This window comes from Pleurotus ostreatus (assembly GCF_014466165.1).
Source record: "Pleurotus ostreatus strain PC9 chromosome Unknown scaffold_8, whole genome shotgun sequence".
Taxonomy (NCBI): Eukaryota; Fungi; Basidiomycota; class Agaricomycetes; order Agaricales; family Pleurotaceae; genus Pleurotus; species Pleurotus ostreatus.
The window spans coordinates 2,386,984-2,403,936 of NW_023503163.1; the positions used below are offsets into that span (position 1 = coordinate 2,386,984).

At 51.5% G+C, this 16,953-nt stretch overlaps 8 protein-coding genes across 8 annotated transcripts; 4 read left to right on the top strand and 4 right to left on the bottom strand.

Moving 5' to 3' along the window:
• Nucleotides 1-31: 31 nt before the first annotated feature.
• On the top strand, nucleotides 32-1,267 carry PC9H_011120 (uncharacterized protein; the record flags this gene model as incomplete). Its single annotated transcript, XM_036780605.1, has 4 exons — nucleotides 32-156; nucleotides 209-378; nucleotides 408-695; nucleotides 753-1,267. 4 exons carry the CDS (start codon nucleotides 32-34, stop codon nucleotides 1,265-1,267), a joined length of 1,098 nt encoding a protein of 365 aa, XP_036627988.1.
• A 685-nt stretch (nucleotides 1,268-1,952) lies between these two features.
• Nucleotides 1,953-3,954, top strand: PC9H_011121 (uncharacterized protein; the record flags this gene model as incomplete). The annotated part of the gene is made up of 10 exons (XM_036780606.1): nucleotides 1,953-2,166; nucleotides 2,219-2,239; nucleotides 2,290-2,518; nucleotides 2,567-2,944; nucleotides 3,015-3,152; nucleotides 3,216-3,255; nucleotides 3,318-3,606; nucleotides 3,660-3,742; nucleotides 3,812-3,845; nucleotides 3,905-3,954. 10 exons carry the CDS (start codon nucleotides 1,953-1,955, stop codon nucleotides 3,952-3,954), a joined length of 1,476 nt encoding a protein of 491 aa, XP_036627989.1.
• Nucleotides 3,955-4,750: 796 nt separating this feature from the next.
• Nucleotides 4,751-6,098, top strand: PC9H_011122 (uncharacterized protein; the record flags this gene model as incomplete). Its single annotated transcript, XM_036780607.1, has 6 exons — nucleotides 4,751-5,027; nucleotides 5,083-5,367; nucleotides 5,423-5,611; nucleotides 5,666-5,727; nucleotides 5,783-5,861; nucleotides 5,926-6,098. 6 exons carry the CDS (start codon nucleotides 4,751-4,753, stop codon nucleotides 6,096-6,098), a joined length of 1,065 nt encoding a protein of 354 aa, XP_036627990.1.
• Nucleotides 6,099-6,352: 254 nt separating this feature from the next.
• Nucleotides 6,353-7,218, bottom strand: PC9H_011123 (uncharacterized protein; the record flags this gene model as incomplete). Its single annotated transcript, XM_036780608.1, has 4 exons — nucleotides 6,353-6,619; nucleotides 6,673-6,989; nucleotides 7,042-7,095; nucleotides 7,146-7,218. 4 exons carry the CDS (start codon nucleotides 7,216-7,218, stop codon nucleotides 6,353-6,355), a joined length of 711 nt encoding a protein of 236 aa, XP_036627991.1.
• Nucleotides 7,219-7,414: 196 nt separating this feature from the next.
• On the bottom strand, nucleotides 7,415-7,848 carry PC9H_011124 (uncharacterized protein; the record flags this gene model as incomplete). The annotated part of the gene is made up of 4 exons (XM_036780609.1): nucleotides 7,415-7,495; nucleotides 7,552-7,638; nucleotides 7,697-7,756; nucleotides 7,810-7,848. 4 exons carry the CDS (start codon nucleotides 7,846-7,848, stop codon nucleotides 7,415-7,417), a joined length of 267 nt encoding a protein of 88 aa, XP_036627992.1.
• Nucleotides 7,849-8,133: 285 nt separating this feature from the next.
• Nucleotides 8,134-11,006, bottom strand: PC9H_011125 (uncharacterized protein; the record flags this gene model as incomplete). The annotated part of the gene is made up of 8 exons (XM_036780610.1): nucleotides 8,134-8,955; nucleotides 9,012-9,175; nucleotides 9,225-10,017; nucleotides 10,068-10,151; nucleotides 10,205-10,276; nucleotides 10,334-10,808; nucleotides 10,857-10,904; nucleotides 10,951-11,006. The coding sequence occupies 8 exons, from the start codon at nucleotides 11,004-11,006 to the stop codon at nucleotides 8,134-8,136; spliced, it is 2,514 nt and encodes an 837-aa protein (XP_036627993.1).
• A 936-nt stretch (nucleotides 11,007-11,942) lies between these two features.
• Nucleotides 11,943-13,352, bottom strand: PC9H_011126 (uncharacterized protein; the record flags this gene model as incomplete). The annotated part of the gene is made up of 3 exons (XM_036780611.1): nucleotides 11,943-12,440; nucleotides 12,494-13,293; nucleotides 13,346-13,352. 3 exons carry the CDS (start codon nucleotides 13,350-13,352, stop codon nucleotides 11,943-11,945), a joined length of 1,305 nt encoding a protein of 434 aa, XP_036627994.1.
• Nucleotides 13,353-14,640: 1,288 nt separating this feature from the next.
• PC9H_011127 (uncharacterized protein) lies at nucleotides 14,641-16,912 on the top strand (the record flags this gene model as incomplete). Its single annotated transcript, XM_036780612.1, has 12 exons — nucleotides 14,641-14,813; nucleotides 14,866-14,918; nucleotides 14,982-15,279; nucleotides 15,337-15,367; nucleotides 15,420-15,527; nucleotides 15,582-15,743; nucleotides 15,795-15,805; nucleotides 15,863-15,974; nucleotides 16,032-16,181; nucleotides 16,245-16,390; nucleotides 16,457-16,605; nucleotides 16,692-16,912. The coding sequence occupies 12 exons, from the start codon at nucleotides 14,641-14,643 to the stop codon at nucleotides 16,910-16,912; spliced, it is 1,614 nt and encodes a 537-aa protein (XP_036627995.1).
• Between the last annotated feature and the right edge of the window lie 41 nt (nucleotides 16,913-16,953).

Genomic DNA, 16,953 nt, shown 5'->3' on the forward strand with positions numbered 1-16,953 from the left:
TTCCAATCCGACCGCCGTCGCCCCATCTCAAATGGCTTTCAACCACCCACCATACGTCGACGATCTCCCCCATCTTGTTTCCCCCGGACCGACCTACATCCCACCACCGGACCCGTACGACCCGATTCATACAGCTTTTCCAGGTGCAGCTGCAAGGTGAGTCGTTTACGCTTCGTGGCGAGCGTAGCTGAGCTCTGTCAAGTCCTAGCTCTTGGGGACAACAAGCGAATCTGTGGGGGCAACAAGCCAGTCCTTGGGGACAACAGCCCAGTGCTTCTGCATGGCCTGCACCAACGAACCCTCCTCAGCCGTGGGGCGCAGATCGGTTTGGAATCGGGGGGAACTTCAACGCCCCAGCCGCGAGCATGCCTGCCATCGGTCCGTCTTTCTTCCCTCCAGATGACCAGCCAGTGAGCGCAAGCCCATGGTTCGGCGGCGGCGCATCACCGCTTGGTCGAGCCAACTCGTTGGGCGGATACTCCCCTGGGCACGGCCTCAAACGATCAAACTCTCTCGGAACAGCTTCACCGTCTTCTCACCGCGCATGGAAGCTGCCCAAGGGCCACCGCGACGATTCGTACAGCGAACGAAATCTCGCACGCAGACCTCGAGATTGGCGCGCGGATTATACGCCGAGTGCACTGTTCTGGGCGGAATCATGCACAAGCTCTCGAGAATAGATTCAGAAGTCAAAGGTGGGTTGTACGTACTTATACTCTATGCATACGTTGCTCACTCGCTGCTGCTGCTAGAACAAACGGATAGCGTCCGGCGTAAAATACATCCCCTCCTGCGATACGCGACGATAAATGGCCTGCATTCAATGCAGGCCCACGTCTTGGCGCTCACTTCTACTCTCTCTCTTCCTTCATCGGCTCGGCCAGCTAACACGCTGGATCTGTGTCAGCTCGCCTGTGATCCCCCGACCGACTTCATCCGCATCACACACCAATTACTACCGTGGTATATCGACGTATACCAGAAGCAGCCGAATGGAATAACAGTCGGCGACATACTGCAACAAATCTCTGAGCAACTCGCCGAACCGATCAGCGCAAGACATTTCTGGAATGAGGCGCTGAGCGCGTCGGACCGTGCTTCGTTGACACAAGCTTTTAAGGAGAGGTGCGGTGATGATATGTCGGAGATCAGCCTCGGGGTGAAGAAGATAGATTTCTTGGTGGGTTGGGTGTACTTAATTGGGTTTACAAGAAAGTCTAGCGGTATGTGGGAGATGGTCTTGGAACGCGATCTTAATTGGCGTTGAACGACTCCCTCTCCCTTTTCTCTTTCTCTCTTTAGGTTTTATGAATATCGCTATTCTTGTTCAATCACTGACTCTGTAGCAACACTTGTGCATTTCTCTCAATTGACTGTATTCATCCTGTAATAAAGCCTCCGCGATCTTCCATATTACAACAAAGCGATACGTGACCCGGTGTAGCCGCGTGGGGGCTGTGATGTGTTCTTGGAGATCTGACAAAACGGAAGCTTTGCTCCCTGGTCGGCTTTAGCCCTTTTCCCGAACCGCCTCCATGATCCCATCATTCATCAATACCCTCAGTCAGAAAGTTCACATTGTGGAACACGCGCTCAGTGTCACCAAAGACTCATATGACGGACTCGGGGCGCACCTTACCTGGAATGTGGATATATTCATCACCCTTCCTCTAGAATAAGACGGTTATTCTCATGGAGATCTTCCTGTGGCATACACACCTAACATTCATCAATCTTCTCGCTCGACGCCTGGGGTTATGTGGCAGAGATAGTAAATGATATACAATCGTGAGCTAGCATCATCAGTGTTCTATGTACCTGTGCTTGGTCCTGACCACGTTCCCCTGTTGCGAAGGGACCTTTTAGCCGGCTAGATCCAATTCACAATCATATTTATATGGTTTCGGCTTTTGGAACATCAATTTTCTTGCCACCTTTCTAATACATCCACAATGGGCGGCATGAATCGAGAATTCGACCCCTTGGACATTGTCACTGCGCCTCCCCCTGGCGAGACGCCGGAACAGAGGGCCAGTCGGGAGCGAAGGGAGGCGGAAGCGAAGCGTGTTAGCGATGGGATTGACGAGGACATCAGGGTCGCGCGCGCCGCATTAAAGAAGCAAAAGAGTGTCCTAAGAGTCCTGTTGTTGGGACAAGCAGAGAGCGGTACGTCAAACTACTAGCCCTCTTGTAAGCCCGAACGCTAATCGACCACCAGGAAAATCAACAACGCTCAAAAGTGAGTTGAACTCGCCGTACGATGATGGCCTGGATTCTTAACACTTGCAGACTTCCGACTGAAATACGCTTATCAGCAATGGTTGCAAGAGCGAGCATCATGGCGTGCCGTTATTCAGCTCAATGTAGTCCGCTCTGCACTGGCCATTCTCGACGCTCTGCAGGCTGAGATAAACAATGATCCTCTCTTGGACCCTGGGTTGGACGACGACGACGAGAGCTTGGAGATCCACCCCACCCATCACGCCTCCCCCGCCTCTTCGAGATTGGAGTTTGCTTCGTACGCTTCTTCGTCTTCCTCGTCTTCCCCTTCCGTTGTCGGCCTCAGCGACAAGCACAAGCTACTCGCCCTCAGGCTCAGCCCGCTGAGGCGGATCGAAACAGTGTTGAAGAAACGATTGGGCGCTGGTTCAGAGGAAGTCCGCAATGCGCCTTCGCAGGACATGCAGGCGACCCCTTTCGAGTCGCCACAGGTCCCGCCGGGCAAACATCGCCGCGCTGCTGAGTTCGTAGTACGGACATGGAGCGATGCCCTCCAAGGGCGCGCAGCAGCGAATCATCACACAACTGCCGATGAGTATGACTCGGAAGAAGTGACGGAGGTCATCGCCAGATGCCAGGAAGATCTCATCACGCTCTGGAATGATCCTGTTGTGAGGAAAGTCCTCAGCTCCCGGAGAATACCAATTGAACACTCGGCTGGGTTGTGAGTTATCTCACCTGTACTCCGGGTAGCTCTGTCCTGAACCCTGTTCTTTTTTTGTCCGCGCTGGTAGCTTCCTGGATGACCTTCAACGCATCGCGGTCCGTTCGTACGAGCCTTCCGATGACGATGTAGTCCGCGCGCGCCTCCGGACAGTAGGTGTGCAGGAACATAGGATCCTATTTGAGCAAGGTACGTTCCTCGAACGCGGGCATGTAGATATCTCATATGTGTACGGATTGATAGATCCTCGACTAGGTCACGAATTCGGCAGGGAATGGCTAATCTACGACGTCGGCGGTGCGCGGACTATGGTAATTGATTCCCTTACCTTATCGACGTTTGCGTTTACCCTTACGCCCGTTCCTTCGTCCAGCGTCATGCGTGGCTACCCTTCTTCGACAACGTCAATGCAGTGATATTCCTGGCGCCTGTATCATGCTTCGACGAGCGACTCGACGAGGACCATAAAGTCAATCGCCTAGAAGACTCCTTCATCCTATGGAAAGCGGTCGTCTCCACGAAGCTTCTCCAGAAAACCACCATGATCGTCTTTCTCAATAAATGCGATTTGTTAAAGAAGAAGCTGAAGAGCGGGGTGTATGTGAAGAAGCATCTGCCGAGTTACGGGGAACGGCCGAATGATGCGGCTTCGGTTGTGAAGTGTGAGTCGGAGGTTGGTGTCATATGTCGAGTGAAGGTTGACCGTGCACTGTAGATCTGAGGGATAAGTTCAAGGATACATTGAAGCAGCATTCCCCCGAACATCGGGTTGGATACCTATACCCCACATCAGTTACTGTAAGTGCAAGCCCACAATCACTTGATGCCGTATCCGGCACTCACCGATCAACTCGTCTGTTTATACAGGATACCAAAGCCACCTCGACTACACTTCGCACAGGTGTGTAAATGATTTATCCTCTCGCCGCGTATGCGTATGCTGATTTACCTTCTTCGAAGTTCGGGATGGTATCATGCGAGAGCATCTCAAGAACGCCGATTTTGTTTAATCTAATAACGTACGTATAATGTAATCTCAGCCCGCTGTAACACATACCCCATGTACTCTCGAACGATACATATTTAATCCATCGCGCCCCATCCATCATTCAAGTGGCTCTGCGGCATTGACCGGCCTTTCCATCTGCAAGACAATCGATCATCTTGAAGTTTCTTCCATCCCCCGCGTCCGCTTCCAACTAGTGGTCCCGTATAGACTGTGGTGTCAGCAAATCCAAGTAAGTCCGATTCCTCACCGCACCGGTTGGTGCTTTTCACTCCATATTGCACTGACTTTCCATTATGATTCGTGCCTTTGGTCAGCTTATGCCCATGAGGATAGCAGCCACTTGATAGCAAAGCACAGTACCTCCGCCTTTTGGGAAGCAAGAGATCAAATGAAGTGCGCAATTCAGAGAATATTCCGAGTTTGGAAGACGCTGTCCGTCATAGTGGCCACTGGCTACGTCGCTACTCACTTAACCCACCTGTTGGTGTAACGGTTCCGCGACCGCGGGCAACATCAATGATCCCGGCCGTTCTATGGAACATCGAGGCGTACACAAGGCGCCCCAAGGCTCGGCCAGCTGACCTAGACTTGGTTAGTGTGTCTTCAGGGATATACCAGAAAGCAACTTGCTAACCACTTTTGATAGTACATACCTCCGTCGTTCTGATAGTGGCTGGCAACGGATTATAATCGTTATGTAAAGGTCAGTCTCTGCGCTATGATATAAGACCTACCACTCTCGCAGCTGGGGGACAACGGCACAATTCCTATCAACCCCCCCTCCCCTCCCCTCCCCGATGCCCATCACCAAGACGAGCAATGTGTTCTTTCTCGGAGCAACAGGCTATTTAGGCTCCCAATTTCTGGTGGATCTCGCGCGAGAGCTTCCTGACTTCACGATAACCGCCCTTGTTCGTGCAGCCGCCGAGAAGGAGAAGCAGTTGAAGGCGCTGTACCCCAATATCTCGATTGTGGAAGGCGTGCTCGAGGACGATGCGATCATCGAAGCTGAGGCAGCCAAGGCCGATATTGTCGTCAATGCTGCGAGCTCTGATCACATCGGGAGCATAAAAGGTGAGTTGATATGATGTATTATCCAGTCGAACTGCCTGATCTAACACGCCCATAGCGATTCTCGCTGGTTTGGAAAAGGGCTCCGCTACCAGACCGGGTGATCCTCCGTTTTACCTCCATGTTTCTGGGACGGGCATGCTCAGCGATAATGTTCGTGGTGAATACGTCGAGGAATCACAGATCAAAGAGTGGTCCGACCTCGGATTCGATCTGGCTACATCCGTGCCAGATAACAAGCATGTTAAAGAGGACAAGTTGATCGTGGCGGCTGGGTCCCGCAAGGAGAATCCCGTTCGAACGGCAATTATTTGCCCTGCGTGGATATACGGTATCGGAGAAGGTGCAGTCTTGACTTGCAATCAATGTATCCTATATTGAAATGATTTATGTCTTAGGGACACAGAAAGTGACATTACCAGTTAGGATATTCTTGGATATGTTCCAGCGCAATGGCAGTGCAGGGACGTGGGGTCCTGGCTTGGTAAAGATGAACAACATACATGTCAAAGATGTCTCCAGTGCGCTTTTGGTTGTTCTCAAGGCCGCGTTAGAAGGCAAGGCCGACGAAGGTGCAGAGGGGATTTGTGCGTGATTCATCTCTCCCAACCCGCCTCTGTGCTGAGATTCTGGACGTTTAGATTTCGCGGCTAGTATGGAGCCAAGAGTGACTAACCATGATATCGCTGCAAAATTTGGAGATGTGCGCTCTCTGGGACCAGCCCCTTGAATCAGGTTTCTAACGCCTATTTTCGCAGATCATGCACGCCAAAGGCTTAGTACCAGAAGGAGGCTCCAAGCCCTTCCCTGACTCTGTTACTGAACCTCTTGGTGAATGTACGCACTATCCCACTTGTATTGATGTGTAACATGGCACTAACTGCCAATTCGACTCGCGCAGATGGGTGGTCTCTGTTTGGGGGGAACTTCTATACCAGGCCCGACCGGCTGACCAAATTCGGGTGGAAAGCGACGGAGTCGACGAAGAAGACATTGCTCGAATCTTTGTCGGATGAAATCGATGAGGTGCTGCAGATTGATGAACGGAAAAGGGGGTATAATCCTGGTCAATGAGCGAGGCCACGCACCGGTGGACGTACGATTGATCTGATTTGATTCGCAAGTGAGGTCACAGACTTGGAGTAACAATAATTGAATCTTGTATATGTATTTTATAGCATCACTTTGCAGGATGAATTGCAAGACACGGATACGCTCGGTTTAGTGTAAACCACATCGCCCTCCCAGACCCATTTATGACTCGCTGCCATGTAAGCATGGCGATACGGTGACCGAGATTGACGGCGACCTCTCATTATAATCCAATCCTATGAGAAACACGTGAGATTGTAACAAGCGTACGGGGCGGGAGCGACTAACGATTTTGCAATTATCTGTATGGCTTCGGCGACGGCAGCAAGCACTGGGCTACTTGCCGAAGTTTCGCATGTCCAACCTTTCGTTATATCGGGTATTTTTGATAGTATCTGTGTTGTGGACAGAGCGCGACATGAAAGCATTGACACGTTGGCGTTGCCGAGAAGGGGGCCATCAAGAGCGCCGAGCTCACGCTTCGCGGCGGGACAACTTGCACTCTACAATGTTATGTTTGAGAATGCTAGCTCTTGCAGGGAAACCGAATTCATACCTTCCAAAAGTCGAATTTGTGTTCCCAAAGTGTCTTCGAATGTTTAGGCTTCCAGATCCCATAGGGAGACTTCTGCCCCAATGTTGGCTTTGAGCTGACCTCACCACAGACTTCTTGTTTCTTGATATCGAATTTCTCGCCAGACTTGATTTCAATCGGCTTCTTGGGCTTGATGCTGCCTTCGATATAGGCCTCGAAGGTTAGGTATACGTTCGGCTTCAGACCAAATACTTGGATTCCGAAGATCAACTTAGGGATGATGCCGACTTTGAGGGAGGGGAGTTTGTCCGATCCGGAACTGACCTTGAGGGTGTAACCTAGGACCGTGCTCAGAAGGGTCTCAGATTATCGTCGACTGAATACTCTCACTGCCGTCTTTCCGCAACGGTTTAATCTCGACAGTCTTTGGGAAGTCAAACGTAGCTTTGAGGAGCCCATCCCAGTGAGATAAATTTTGACAGTATGCCGCATACCCTTTTCGAGTCCATAGATAACGTGGGTGTCGATTTCTACCCAAACATCGATGTGGCCTGAGAGTTCGAACATCGTCCCGCCAGGCTACCTGCGAATGAGACCTTGTTTACAAAGCGTAACAACTTGGCGCCAGTGCAGCGAAGTAACAAGTTCCATTATGATAACCCACCATCGTCGCATGTTGAGAGGGTAGAGAAACAGGTTCTTGGGGTAGAGTATGACTTCGTGCATGGACCACCCACGTCGACCCACTGCTCGCATTAATTGGCTACTTCTTTCCAGGCTGCGGGCTTGCTGGGAGCCATTTAATCGGGTGTGACCGGTATGCTGGCCAAGGAGGAATGATAGCCTGAACAACACGGGTCAGAAGAATCCTCATATTTCGTCTCCGAAGTCGTGACGCACCACAGCAAGGACAGCGACTGAAAGCCCCATGGTACCGAAAGTCAAGCTTAACGACTGGAGCGCCAATCCTGTTATGAACGCAGCAATCTGGTGGCAATGTATATGGTCAGTGCGGTACCTGGCCGTCGTTCAATCTATCACTCACCGTTGAGGCAATAAGGACATAATACATCAGCTTCTCAACCAATTTCTGCCCTTCGAAGTCCTGTTTGTTAGATATTAGCAAAGCTACCGGGTTGAACGGGAGAGGGGTCGTACAATTCTCCCCTCCAACAGTTCGTTGATATAGTCGGCCATTGTAATAGTTCAAACGTTCTAACGTTCACGACGCGGCGACGTCTTACTTACACCACCGTGAGAAACCATGGAAATCGTAGTCTGACAACTTGTACTTCGGAAACATATCATTACTCTCGCCGATTTACAAGTAGTTTGATTACATGCAGGTTGTTGGGGGAACTTGCCACAATTCGTGCAAAAGGATCCAGAGAAGCCATAATAATCGTCTTTCATGTTTGCAAAGCCCTCCCGCTCCCCGCCAAAAAGGAAAAGCCAAAAGAAAGTTGACAGTGCATGGCCGGATTATCTGCGCTTCGGCCGTGGGTTCCGTCGAGTGCTAGTCGACGCTTCAGGCTGTTCCGGAGTAGAACTCCGCGCCCCCTGCTTGAGTTTCGTGCGCTTCGAGGTCTTAGGCCCTCTATGACTGACATCCTTGGTGGTACGTTTTCGGCGGCGGCCTGCTGTGGACGGGTCTTCATCCTCCACGCCATCATCCCTATACTCATACTCATCAGCATCTCTGACTTGCTCCTTACCACTGACTTCTACGATTGCTGGCTGTGCACCTAGGGACCGAGGCTTCGAATCTGTTCTCTGTAGAGGAACGGAAGCCCACGACGCCGCAGGGTCCGCCAAAAAGGCGAATGATACAGCAAGGGCTCCATGGGCAGCGGAATATCGTTTGTATCCTTCATCCTTGTTGTCCCAGGCTTGGCGTCGACCCAGATACACCGCGGCTCCGTGAAGACATTGTCGAGCGTGTTCGAAACAGTTTGGTGGAAGACCTTTAAGCTCTGGCAGAAGGCACTTCTCGAGTATCCTAGAAATGGGCCTCTCGAATGCCTTTAATCTAGCTTGCGAAAGTGTTAAGGTTGCATTGTTGTCGAAAATTCTAAAGCCGAAGATTCTGGATTCTTCGCAATTGACTCGACAAGTTGTTATCCATAGACCGGTCCAGTAAGTGGCTTCGAGGTCGTGCAGAAAGTTGAAGCGGACCGGAGGGTCGTCGACAGCAGAAACACTACTGGTGAGCTTGGTCGAGAAAGTCACTGGATCCGGAGGCTCGGGATCGAGGCCAAAGTAGCTGCCACGGAGAATTTCGCATGGCATGAAAAACGGAGTGCCCTAGCAAAATATCTAGCACGAAGTTGACTGTCAGATAGTGATGAAAGTGGGCGTACTATCTTAGGATCAGAAGTGCCCGCTCCGGAGTCATATTTCTTGCTGTACTCAAGATCAGCAAGTTTCAGATTCCAATGCCGAGTCTCTGGGTCCTGGATGGCCATGACGTTGTTACAGCTGATATCACGATGGACCCAGCCGGCACAGAACATGAGGTGGAGGGCTGCAAAGGAGATTAAGCAAAGAGACGGCTGGGGACGCATCACACGCACCAGTAAGACAGTCGCGTAGAACACGGAAAACATCTCCGACCGTCGGAAGGCAGTGGACACGGGTACACTCGTCGTCGAAGATGAGGAACGAGCGTTGTTTAGGCATGTAGTTCTTGTATACCACTTGAGGGGCTTCATCTACTGGGCGCGCTTGGAGATCGCGCCTCGCACCTGACTGTGGTCGGGACGAACGCTGAGTGGTTGGAAATGGCTCAGCAGCGTGGGGCGTGACTGTGGAGCGGAGTGTGTCAAACTGAGGGAGCCAGGCCGACTGTTCTGCTTCTCTTGAGCACTCGCCAAGGGAACGATCCTGAATGACAAGAAAGAGCCTCTTGTATTCCTCATCCTGGAGCAGCGTTTCGAAGGCCCCCATAATTTCCTGCGTCGTCTTGTCGTTCTTGTTGAACACAGAAAAGTAAATGCTCTCTCTCCAGTTGAACTTCGCAAACTCGGCGATATCCGCGAAGAGCTGCTCCTGAATCTCCACCTCAGTTTTGGAGTCCTTCTCGAGCCAATAATCCTTCAGCACTTGAGCTTTGGCGTCCGCTTTCGGGTCGTCCGTTTCGCCCTCTAGCTCTAGCACCCGGAACACGCGAGTCATCCGACAGGTCGTAGTGAGAGCTCGGCTTTCGAATATAGGCGCCACCACCTGGAAACGCCTTCGCCCTCGAGTACCGTCTACGGTATAGACATATTGATCGCGGCTATTGAGAGCGATGTTTGGGTCAATGCCCAGGTCTTTTTCATCAGCAAAGAGCAAGCGAATCAGCACATCAACCAAGATTTCGGGATGCTGTCGCAGAAGTTAGGTATACGCAAGCAGCGAGAACATATATATCACACGTTAACAAATTCGAACGATTGGCTCTTGATGGAATGAGACCGAGAAAAGTACCACAGATTCATGCGGACCCTCTCAATTGTGATCTGCGACCCCCTAAGCAACTAGTAAGACTCCCTTGCAAAAGAGGAAAACGTACCCCGAACATAAACATGCGGCGGATATCGTCATTCATGATGTGAAGTATCGCCGATAAGAGTTGTTCGCGATTCTGTCTGGGCTGTTAGCGAGAGAAATTGTATTTGTGAGTATATCTGACCCTAAGTACTTGATCAATGTCACGCTGGTTCTTGAATTCCATCGCAACGATGGTGTCAGTTACGCGCTGAGATTTCTCCTCGTTGACCAAGCCACCATCTATCTTGAAATTACCTCCCGGTATGCTGGAGGTATTCCATTTACACGGTTCAGAATTATACGACAGACTCGGTTTCTGCCCCTCAGCGTGCTTCCCCCCCTCTAAGAGCAGCGCATTCACGATCGCGTCCAGACCTTCCGAGATGTCGTTTTCGGAGCGAAACGACAGGTAGTCCTGAAACGCATCCCGGACAGCGTTCGACCCAGCAACACGCATGTCATTGCTCACTCCCTCTGGAAGTTTGATTGCAGGAAGGTAGTGCTTTATGAAGCTCTCAACCCCGCACTCTAGGGTTTCAGCGTTCATGAGGTTTGCGATCTCTTCACGTAAGGAGGTATGTTGGTCTCCCTCCATTGCGTTTCTCGTACTTTTTCGAGGTGTTTCGCTGCAAATTGTGAGGGGGTTACTGTCAGAATAAGTCATTCGCACGTACGGTGGCGGATTCGATGAATGGCTTGCCAACGGTGGCCGTGCAGGGGTGCTGTGCAGGGTCAGAACACGTGTGGGAAATAGTGAAATCGCCGAACACTTCCTGGACAGAATGTCGCGTATTGGACTTGGCGGGGAGCGGGATGTCGGTCATCGTCGCGAACAAGCACCCAGACTCAATAACCTCACGCCTTTTAATGGGTCTTGAAGCTTGAGGTCCACCTGTTCCCACGCATTGGCACATGACCGTGCCACGGATTGTAAAGGCGTGACTTATTGGGCCCATAGGAGCACATAGGGGCCTTGGACTCATAAGTATTGCTGGAATTATTGTCACGTTATAACATATACTACTTATTTAGTTTCTTGTTGTATCCTTATATACTAAGGTCCTGGGTTAATCTGTGTATTTTCATGAGTACGTGGAATTTCCACTAGTTGTGCGAGAGAAAATGGTTGCGTACGGGGAAGAAATTTACCAGCGAGCAAGGCAGTGTGGAAGGTGGAGAACACGGTTCAGCGTAAAGGCCTAAGAGGATAGGCAGCTCCAGTAGGAAGGCGATGCAGCGAGCGAAGCTGGATGGTGGGCTGTGCACCTTTCTGGTACGTTAACTGGCGCGGGTTGCGGGTTGACTTGCGGGAGTGAACGGTATTCAGGGCGGCCGGCAAGTGACCACACATATACCGCTGGGGTTGGCTGTGGGCGCCCGAGTGTCCTCCGGCGTATGAGTTATTGGCCCCGGCAACTTTGCTGTGAGGTCACCTTTTTAGCACGTTGCAAACTGGGTCGCGGGTATCCGTATTCGTGAACAGTTTTCGGCGCTCTGTGGCTGATTCAGACGCATCAATGAGCTGCTCGTAAGTTGTAACTCACAATGGGAAATGCACGCAGCAGGCAGTCCAATACGTTCATAGTCCACGGAACTACCAGGAGACAATTCATGTTCGTTAGCAACTCGTGCTTCCCTGTGCCGCGCGCGTCTCGGAACTCTCTCGTCCTCGGAATACTTACAGTATATGAAATACGAATCCACTGTCCAGCTAGTCCTGTGGCGTGTATGATGTACAATTGATTTATTCTTCGTTCGAATCACAACTCTCGCAACCTGTCGAGAAGTATAGCCCACTCCATCACCGTAATCCCTTTCCTCAGCGCCTCGTCCCTCACAATCCGATCCCTCGTATCTTCGTTGAGCCGCACCATTGCTCGGAGGTGCTCTTCCGACGTGATCCCCAAGCCCCCCAATATCGGTGCGACGTGCAATAGCGGCGGCGTACAGCTCGCCAAGATGTTCCTTGCTGCCAGCGACATTGATTTATTTCTAATCTCCCCACCACCGCGGGTTGACGATCCAGACCCGCCGCGAGGACGGGGATTCGAATATGTGGTATTCGAGCTGGTGGGTGATTCCCTGAAGCGTCCCAGGTGCGGGGGCGAGCCGCTGGAGTTGTTTGTGGGCGTGGAAGTGGACATTCGGGTGTCCATGTCCTTTCGGAGAGGGGATCCGTGGCGGTAGCGATCGACTGCATCGTATGAAGCGACAGACTGCCTGTCCATACTTATTGACTGCGCTCTTCCCCTCCCCTTCTCACTCACTGTCAGAATCGTATGTGCACGCGACAAAGTTATGAAGGACCCACCCTAGCATCATTGTATATCCGACGACCTGCCCAATTATCACGGTGCATAGGGACCTCAGTCATCACCTCTTCTCTCCTTGCGTCCCCGCCTTCTTCCACAGCATAGTCATCGGGGTTCACGTAGTACACGCTCATCCCTACTTCACCCCCCGCCTCGTCAGCAACGTTCTCCCGCCACATCGAAATCGTTACCGTCTTCTGTGGGCTGTCCTCGATGATTTTCCGCCGCACCATCTCGAATTGCTCGCCGAGTCTCGACGGCTTGGACACAGCGGTGTTGGTATTTCTGCTGGGTAGTAGGCTCTTTGATGTACCGATGGAAGGCGGCTGGGGTCGTCGTTGAATCTCGGATGTCGTCCTGCTCCTGACAAAATCCGTGCCGCGCATGTATCTCTGTACCCTGTCCCTCTCCGCATCCCACCCACTCCCATCGCCCTGCCCACTTCCCCCCGAGCCTCGTCGCCGGCCATCTGTCCGGCGAGGAGGAGATGGGCTCTGCGAACCGCCGTGGTCTTCCCGCCACTCTTCCCTCACAGTCGTGGGAGGCTCGTACGTCACTGCATCGAAATCATCATCCAACGGGACGCTAGTCTGTCCGTCGCGGTCGTATCCGTAGTGGCTGTAGTAGCTCTCGTTCTCGATACGCTCTATTGTAGGGGTGATGACGGTGTACGCCTGTGTCTGGGTTACGGCGTCGAAGTCGTCGTCGAGAGGTGCTGTCGTCAACGGCGGTGGATGTCTTCGCACGAGCTTCTTCGCACCACTCCGTTTGTCGGGAACGACATAGTACACACCGGATTCTGTCAGGGAAATGTCAGCGACGCCGTAGGTGTAGGAGTGGCAATCACATACCACTCATTCCAACTCCCTAGATAATGATGATGGGATAAGATGGGAATACAGGTCGAAGAATATGTCAGGACACACCGGTATATACTTATTAGTTATGTGATAAACATGAGGCCTGCGCGTTTTCGATGCCCCAGCCAAATCCGGGGGTCGGGCCATGTCACCATGATGCTCAAGCGTAATGTAGCCCATGCACAGACCGTGGATCATTGGATCACATAGGATCAACACTGTACACGTGTAGGACGCGAGTTTGTGAAACTCGATGCCACCATCATGTCCTATCGAAAGTGATCCCCTGCGATCCCTTCTTGCTGTCTCGCGGCCTAGAAAAGTACTGATATTAGGCCGTCATTCAGGCTTTTCGAAGCAGCCTGAGAGAGAAGCACAGACGTGCAGACATTGAAGTTCAGAGCACGACTCGTGCACCCACCATATAAGTAAATGATTGGCGCTCAGCATGGATGCATGATGCCGACTACCTGAACGAAACGTTAGAGGAGAACCTTTTACTTCACCACTTCCCAGCGAACTAATTCTACCAATACACAGGACAAATTTGACGTCAAGGTTGAACGTTGATGCATTGATCTTGACTTGGATCGTGTTCTTGGATGGTGAGCTTGCTTATAGAACGAAGTCGTGTCCCGCGATTGATATCTGTAGTCGCAGGTACCAGACACTGCGTTCATAACAGGGTTTTGTGTTGAGCTTGACAATGCTCCGAGTCAACCGAGACCTCATGCCGGTCTTCGCTTGACAAGTTGGCGCCAAGTTGTTCCGCAGGTCCGTTCTTTTGGTTCTCCTTCGAAGATGGTTTCATCTTAGCTCATATATCATATATCATATCATATATCCCGAATTGACTCCGGAAATCATTTCTGCGACTATTGCAAGGCCACCAACTGAGGCGCTGTTTTGCTCGCATTGTTTAGTGCGGTACACTTGGTGCGCCGGACGACAATTTCATTTGGGACGTATATGTACATATGGACCAATACTTTTGCCAGCGTGATTCAGAACGGAATCAGATTCTGTGGATAGCCATTGGCTGGCAGATTACAGTATGATATGTAGCCAATGGAGACCGAGATCTGACATAGACATGGTAACCACCGTCGCACAAGTGCCTTGATATCGTTACCTAACTCCATTCTCACAGCCGGCTCCGCCAACTTTATGCATTCTGCAACAACGTACATAAAGGTAAGCCCTGGAGTTTTAGTGGTCATCCTCGTTGATCACTACAGCGCCCTCCCTTGGTTTGCCTCTTCTACTTACAAGCGCTGGCCGCAACTATGTTTTCTTTTTCTTATTTCATAATATTCCTATTCGCTTCAGTGGACTACATTTCAGCCCTTCCATTCATTCCTTCACCCAGCAGCTTCGAAATACCCATTACTAGAACACGAAGACACGAGAAGCGAGGATCAGTCAGTGGTTCGATCGGCCTTGGAAACGTCGCAGACCTGTGAGGAATACATCCTGTTCTGCGCGAAGCACCGCTGACCAAAGAACAATAGAATATATACGGTTCCGTTGGAGATCGGTCGAACTACAACTGCACTACACCTAGGTACGTTTCTCGTTCCGTTCATTGTTCAAAAGTCTGTGCTGACAGGCGTCAACTTCAATCAAGACACTGGGTCAAGCGACCTATGGGTTGCTACTGACACCTGCAAGACCGAGTCCTGCTTGGCCGGTGTCGCCACCCGCTTTCCAGCAGCATCCCTCAACGACACTGGCGCCAAGGTGACGATGCATTACGGCGATTCGACGACGGGGACATTCGCGTCAGGGTCGATTGGCACAGATACGGTGACGGTGGCTGGGATTGCAATGACAGATCAATACTTCGCTGCTGTAGACAACACGACGAATCCGACAGTGCGGTACGGGGCAGCGGGACTGTTTGGACTTGGATTTCCTAGCGGAAGGTGAGTTGTTGCGTTTATACGGGAGAGATTGGGATACGAGACAAGTCACGTACGTAGCTCTATACAGAAGGCTGCTGTGAACCACGAGGTAGGATCCTTCCACTCACGTCGAAGTCAACCTAATCCTACGAGGTGTTCAGTTCAACAACCCTACAGACACCGATGAATTTGTACACGGAACCTACCTCGATGGGCCCATACTCCCAAGAATTTCCATGACGAACCAACTTCAAGCTCCCATGTTCACTGTGCGTGATCGAATTTGTTCATATTGGCGCACAGTGCTGAAGATGTCGTCCCAGATCACCCTCCAGCGGAATACGATTGACATCGGCGGGAGTGGCTTACTCACTGTCGGCAAGCTACCTGATGGGATAGATAACTCTTCTCTGACCTGGGTCCCTGTGCGCCTTTACAGTGAGCAAGACGGAGGCATGAAGCCTCCTCGTTTTGCTCCAGGTGAAGTGAGTGATACACCTTCGCTATATAATGATTGAACCTCATTTCCTCCATAGATCTACCCATAGTGAGTCTAGTAGCATATCGTTCGATCGTCCTCCAATGATCGCAATGACACTTCTAGCCGCTGGGAGATAGATCTCGACAGCGTCTTCCTCGACGGAAAGAAACTCCCCGAGTCATCGATTCCAGCGAAGGACGTAGATGGAAAGCGTGTCTCCGCCCTTATCGACACGGTATACCTCTTCTTCTCAGATGCACGCTGTTCGCCATCTCATGCACTGCTTCGTTAGGGAAACTCGCTCATCCGAGGGCCCGCTGATGTCGTCAAGAATGTCTTGAGTCAAGTTTCACCAGCCTTCTCTGCGAACAATCCCGCTGCTTCTCACGCGATCCTTCCCTGTGCCACCCCTCATACACTGGCTTTCCAAATCGGTGGCAAGGTACGCACAGAACGTCGCAGTCTGTCCAGTTGGGCCGACTGACTGACTGAATATGTATACTAGATGTTCCCCGTAGACCCGCGAGACTTCATACGTCAAAATGACGCAGGCGATGCCGTCAACTGTGTGGCCGACAATCTAGTCGCCACCGATCCTCCCTCGAAATCTACGCTATTTCGCTGGAGCCTCGGCGACCCGTTTATGAAATCGTGAGTACACACACGCGCCGACATCTACTGCATGCACCCCCTGAATACCTCTCCTGTAATTTGTAGTAACCTCGTGGCATTCCACTACGGAAATTTAACGCACCCATCTGCCGACCCGCCAAGAATAGGATTCCTATCCATGGTCCCACAGAACATCTCTGCAGTATACGCTGCGGCAGTGCAAGATGCCCGCAATAACGGTGGCAACTTTGAATGTGCGTGTCTTTTCCTTATCGCGGGGCCAGCGATAGAGCTTCCCCGTGCTGATCGTGAGCAATGCTCCTGATGCTGCTATACATAGCTACATATCATGTGGCGCCCACAGCTAGCGCCGCTGCAGAAGGACAGATCACTGTCAGCGCATCAGCGCCGGCGTTCGCCACCACGCTTCGCCTCGCAGCTCCCTCGTCGTTCCCAACGAACGCACCCGGTAGAAGCAACTCCGGAGCCATGATCACGCCAAAAATACTTCCGCTGCAGGGTCTGTTCTTTCTGTGCCTTTGTGCCTATGTCGCGCTGTAGGAATGTCAATGGGTTTCCTTGTGATTGAGCACCGATCATCA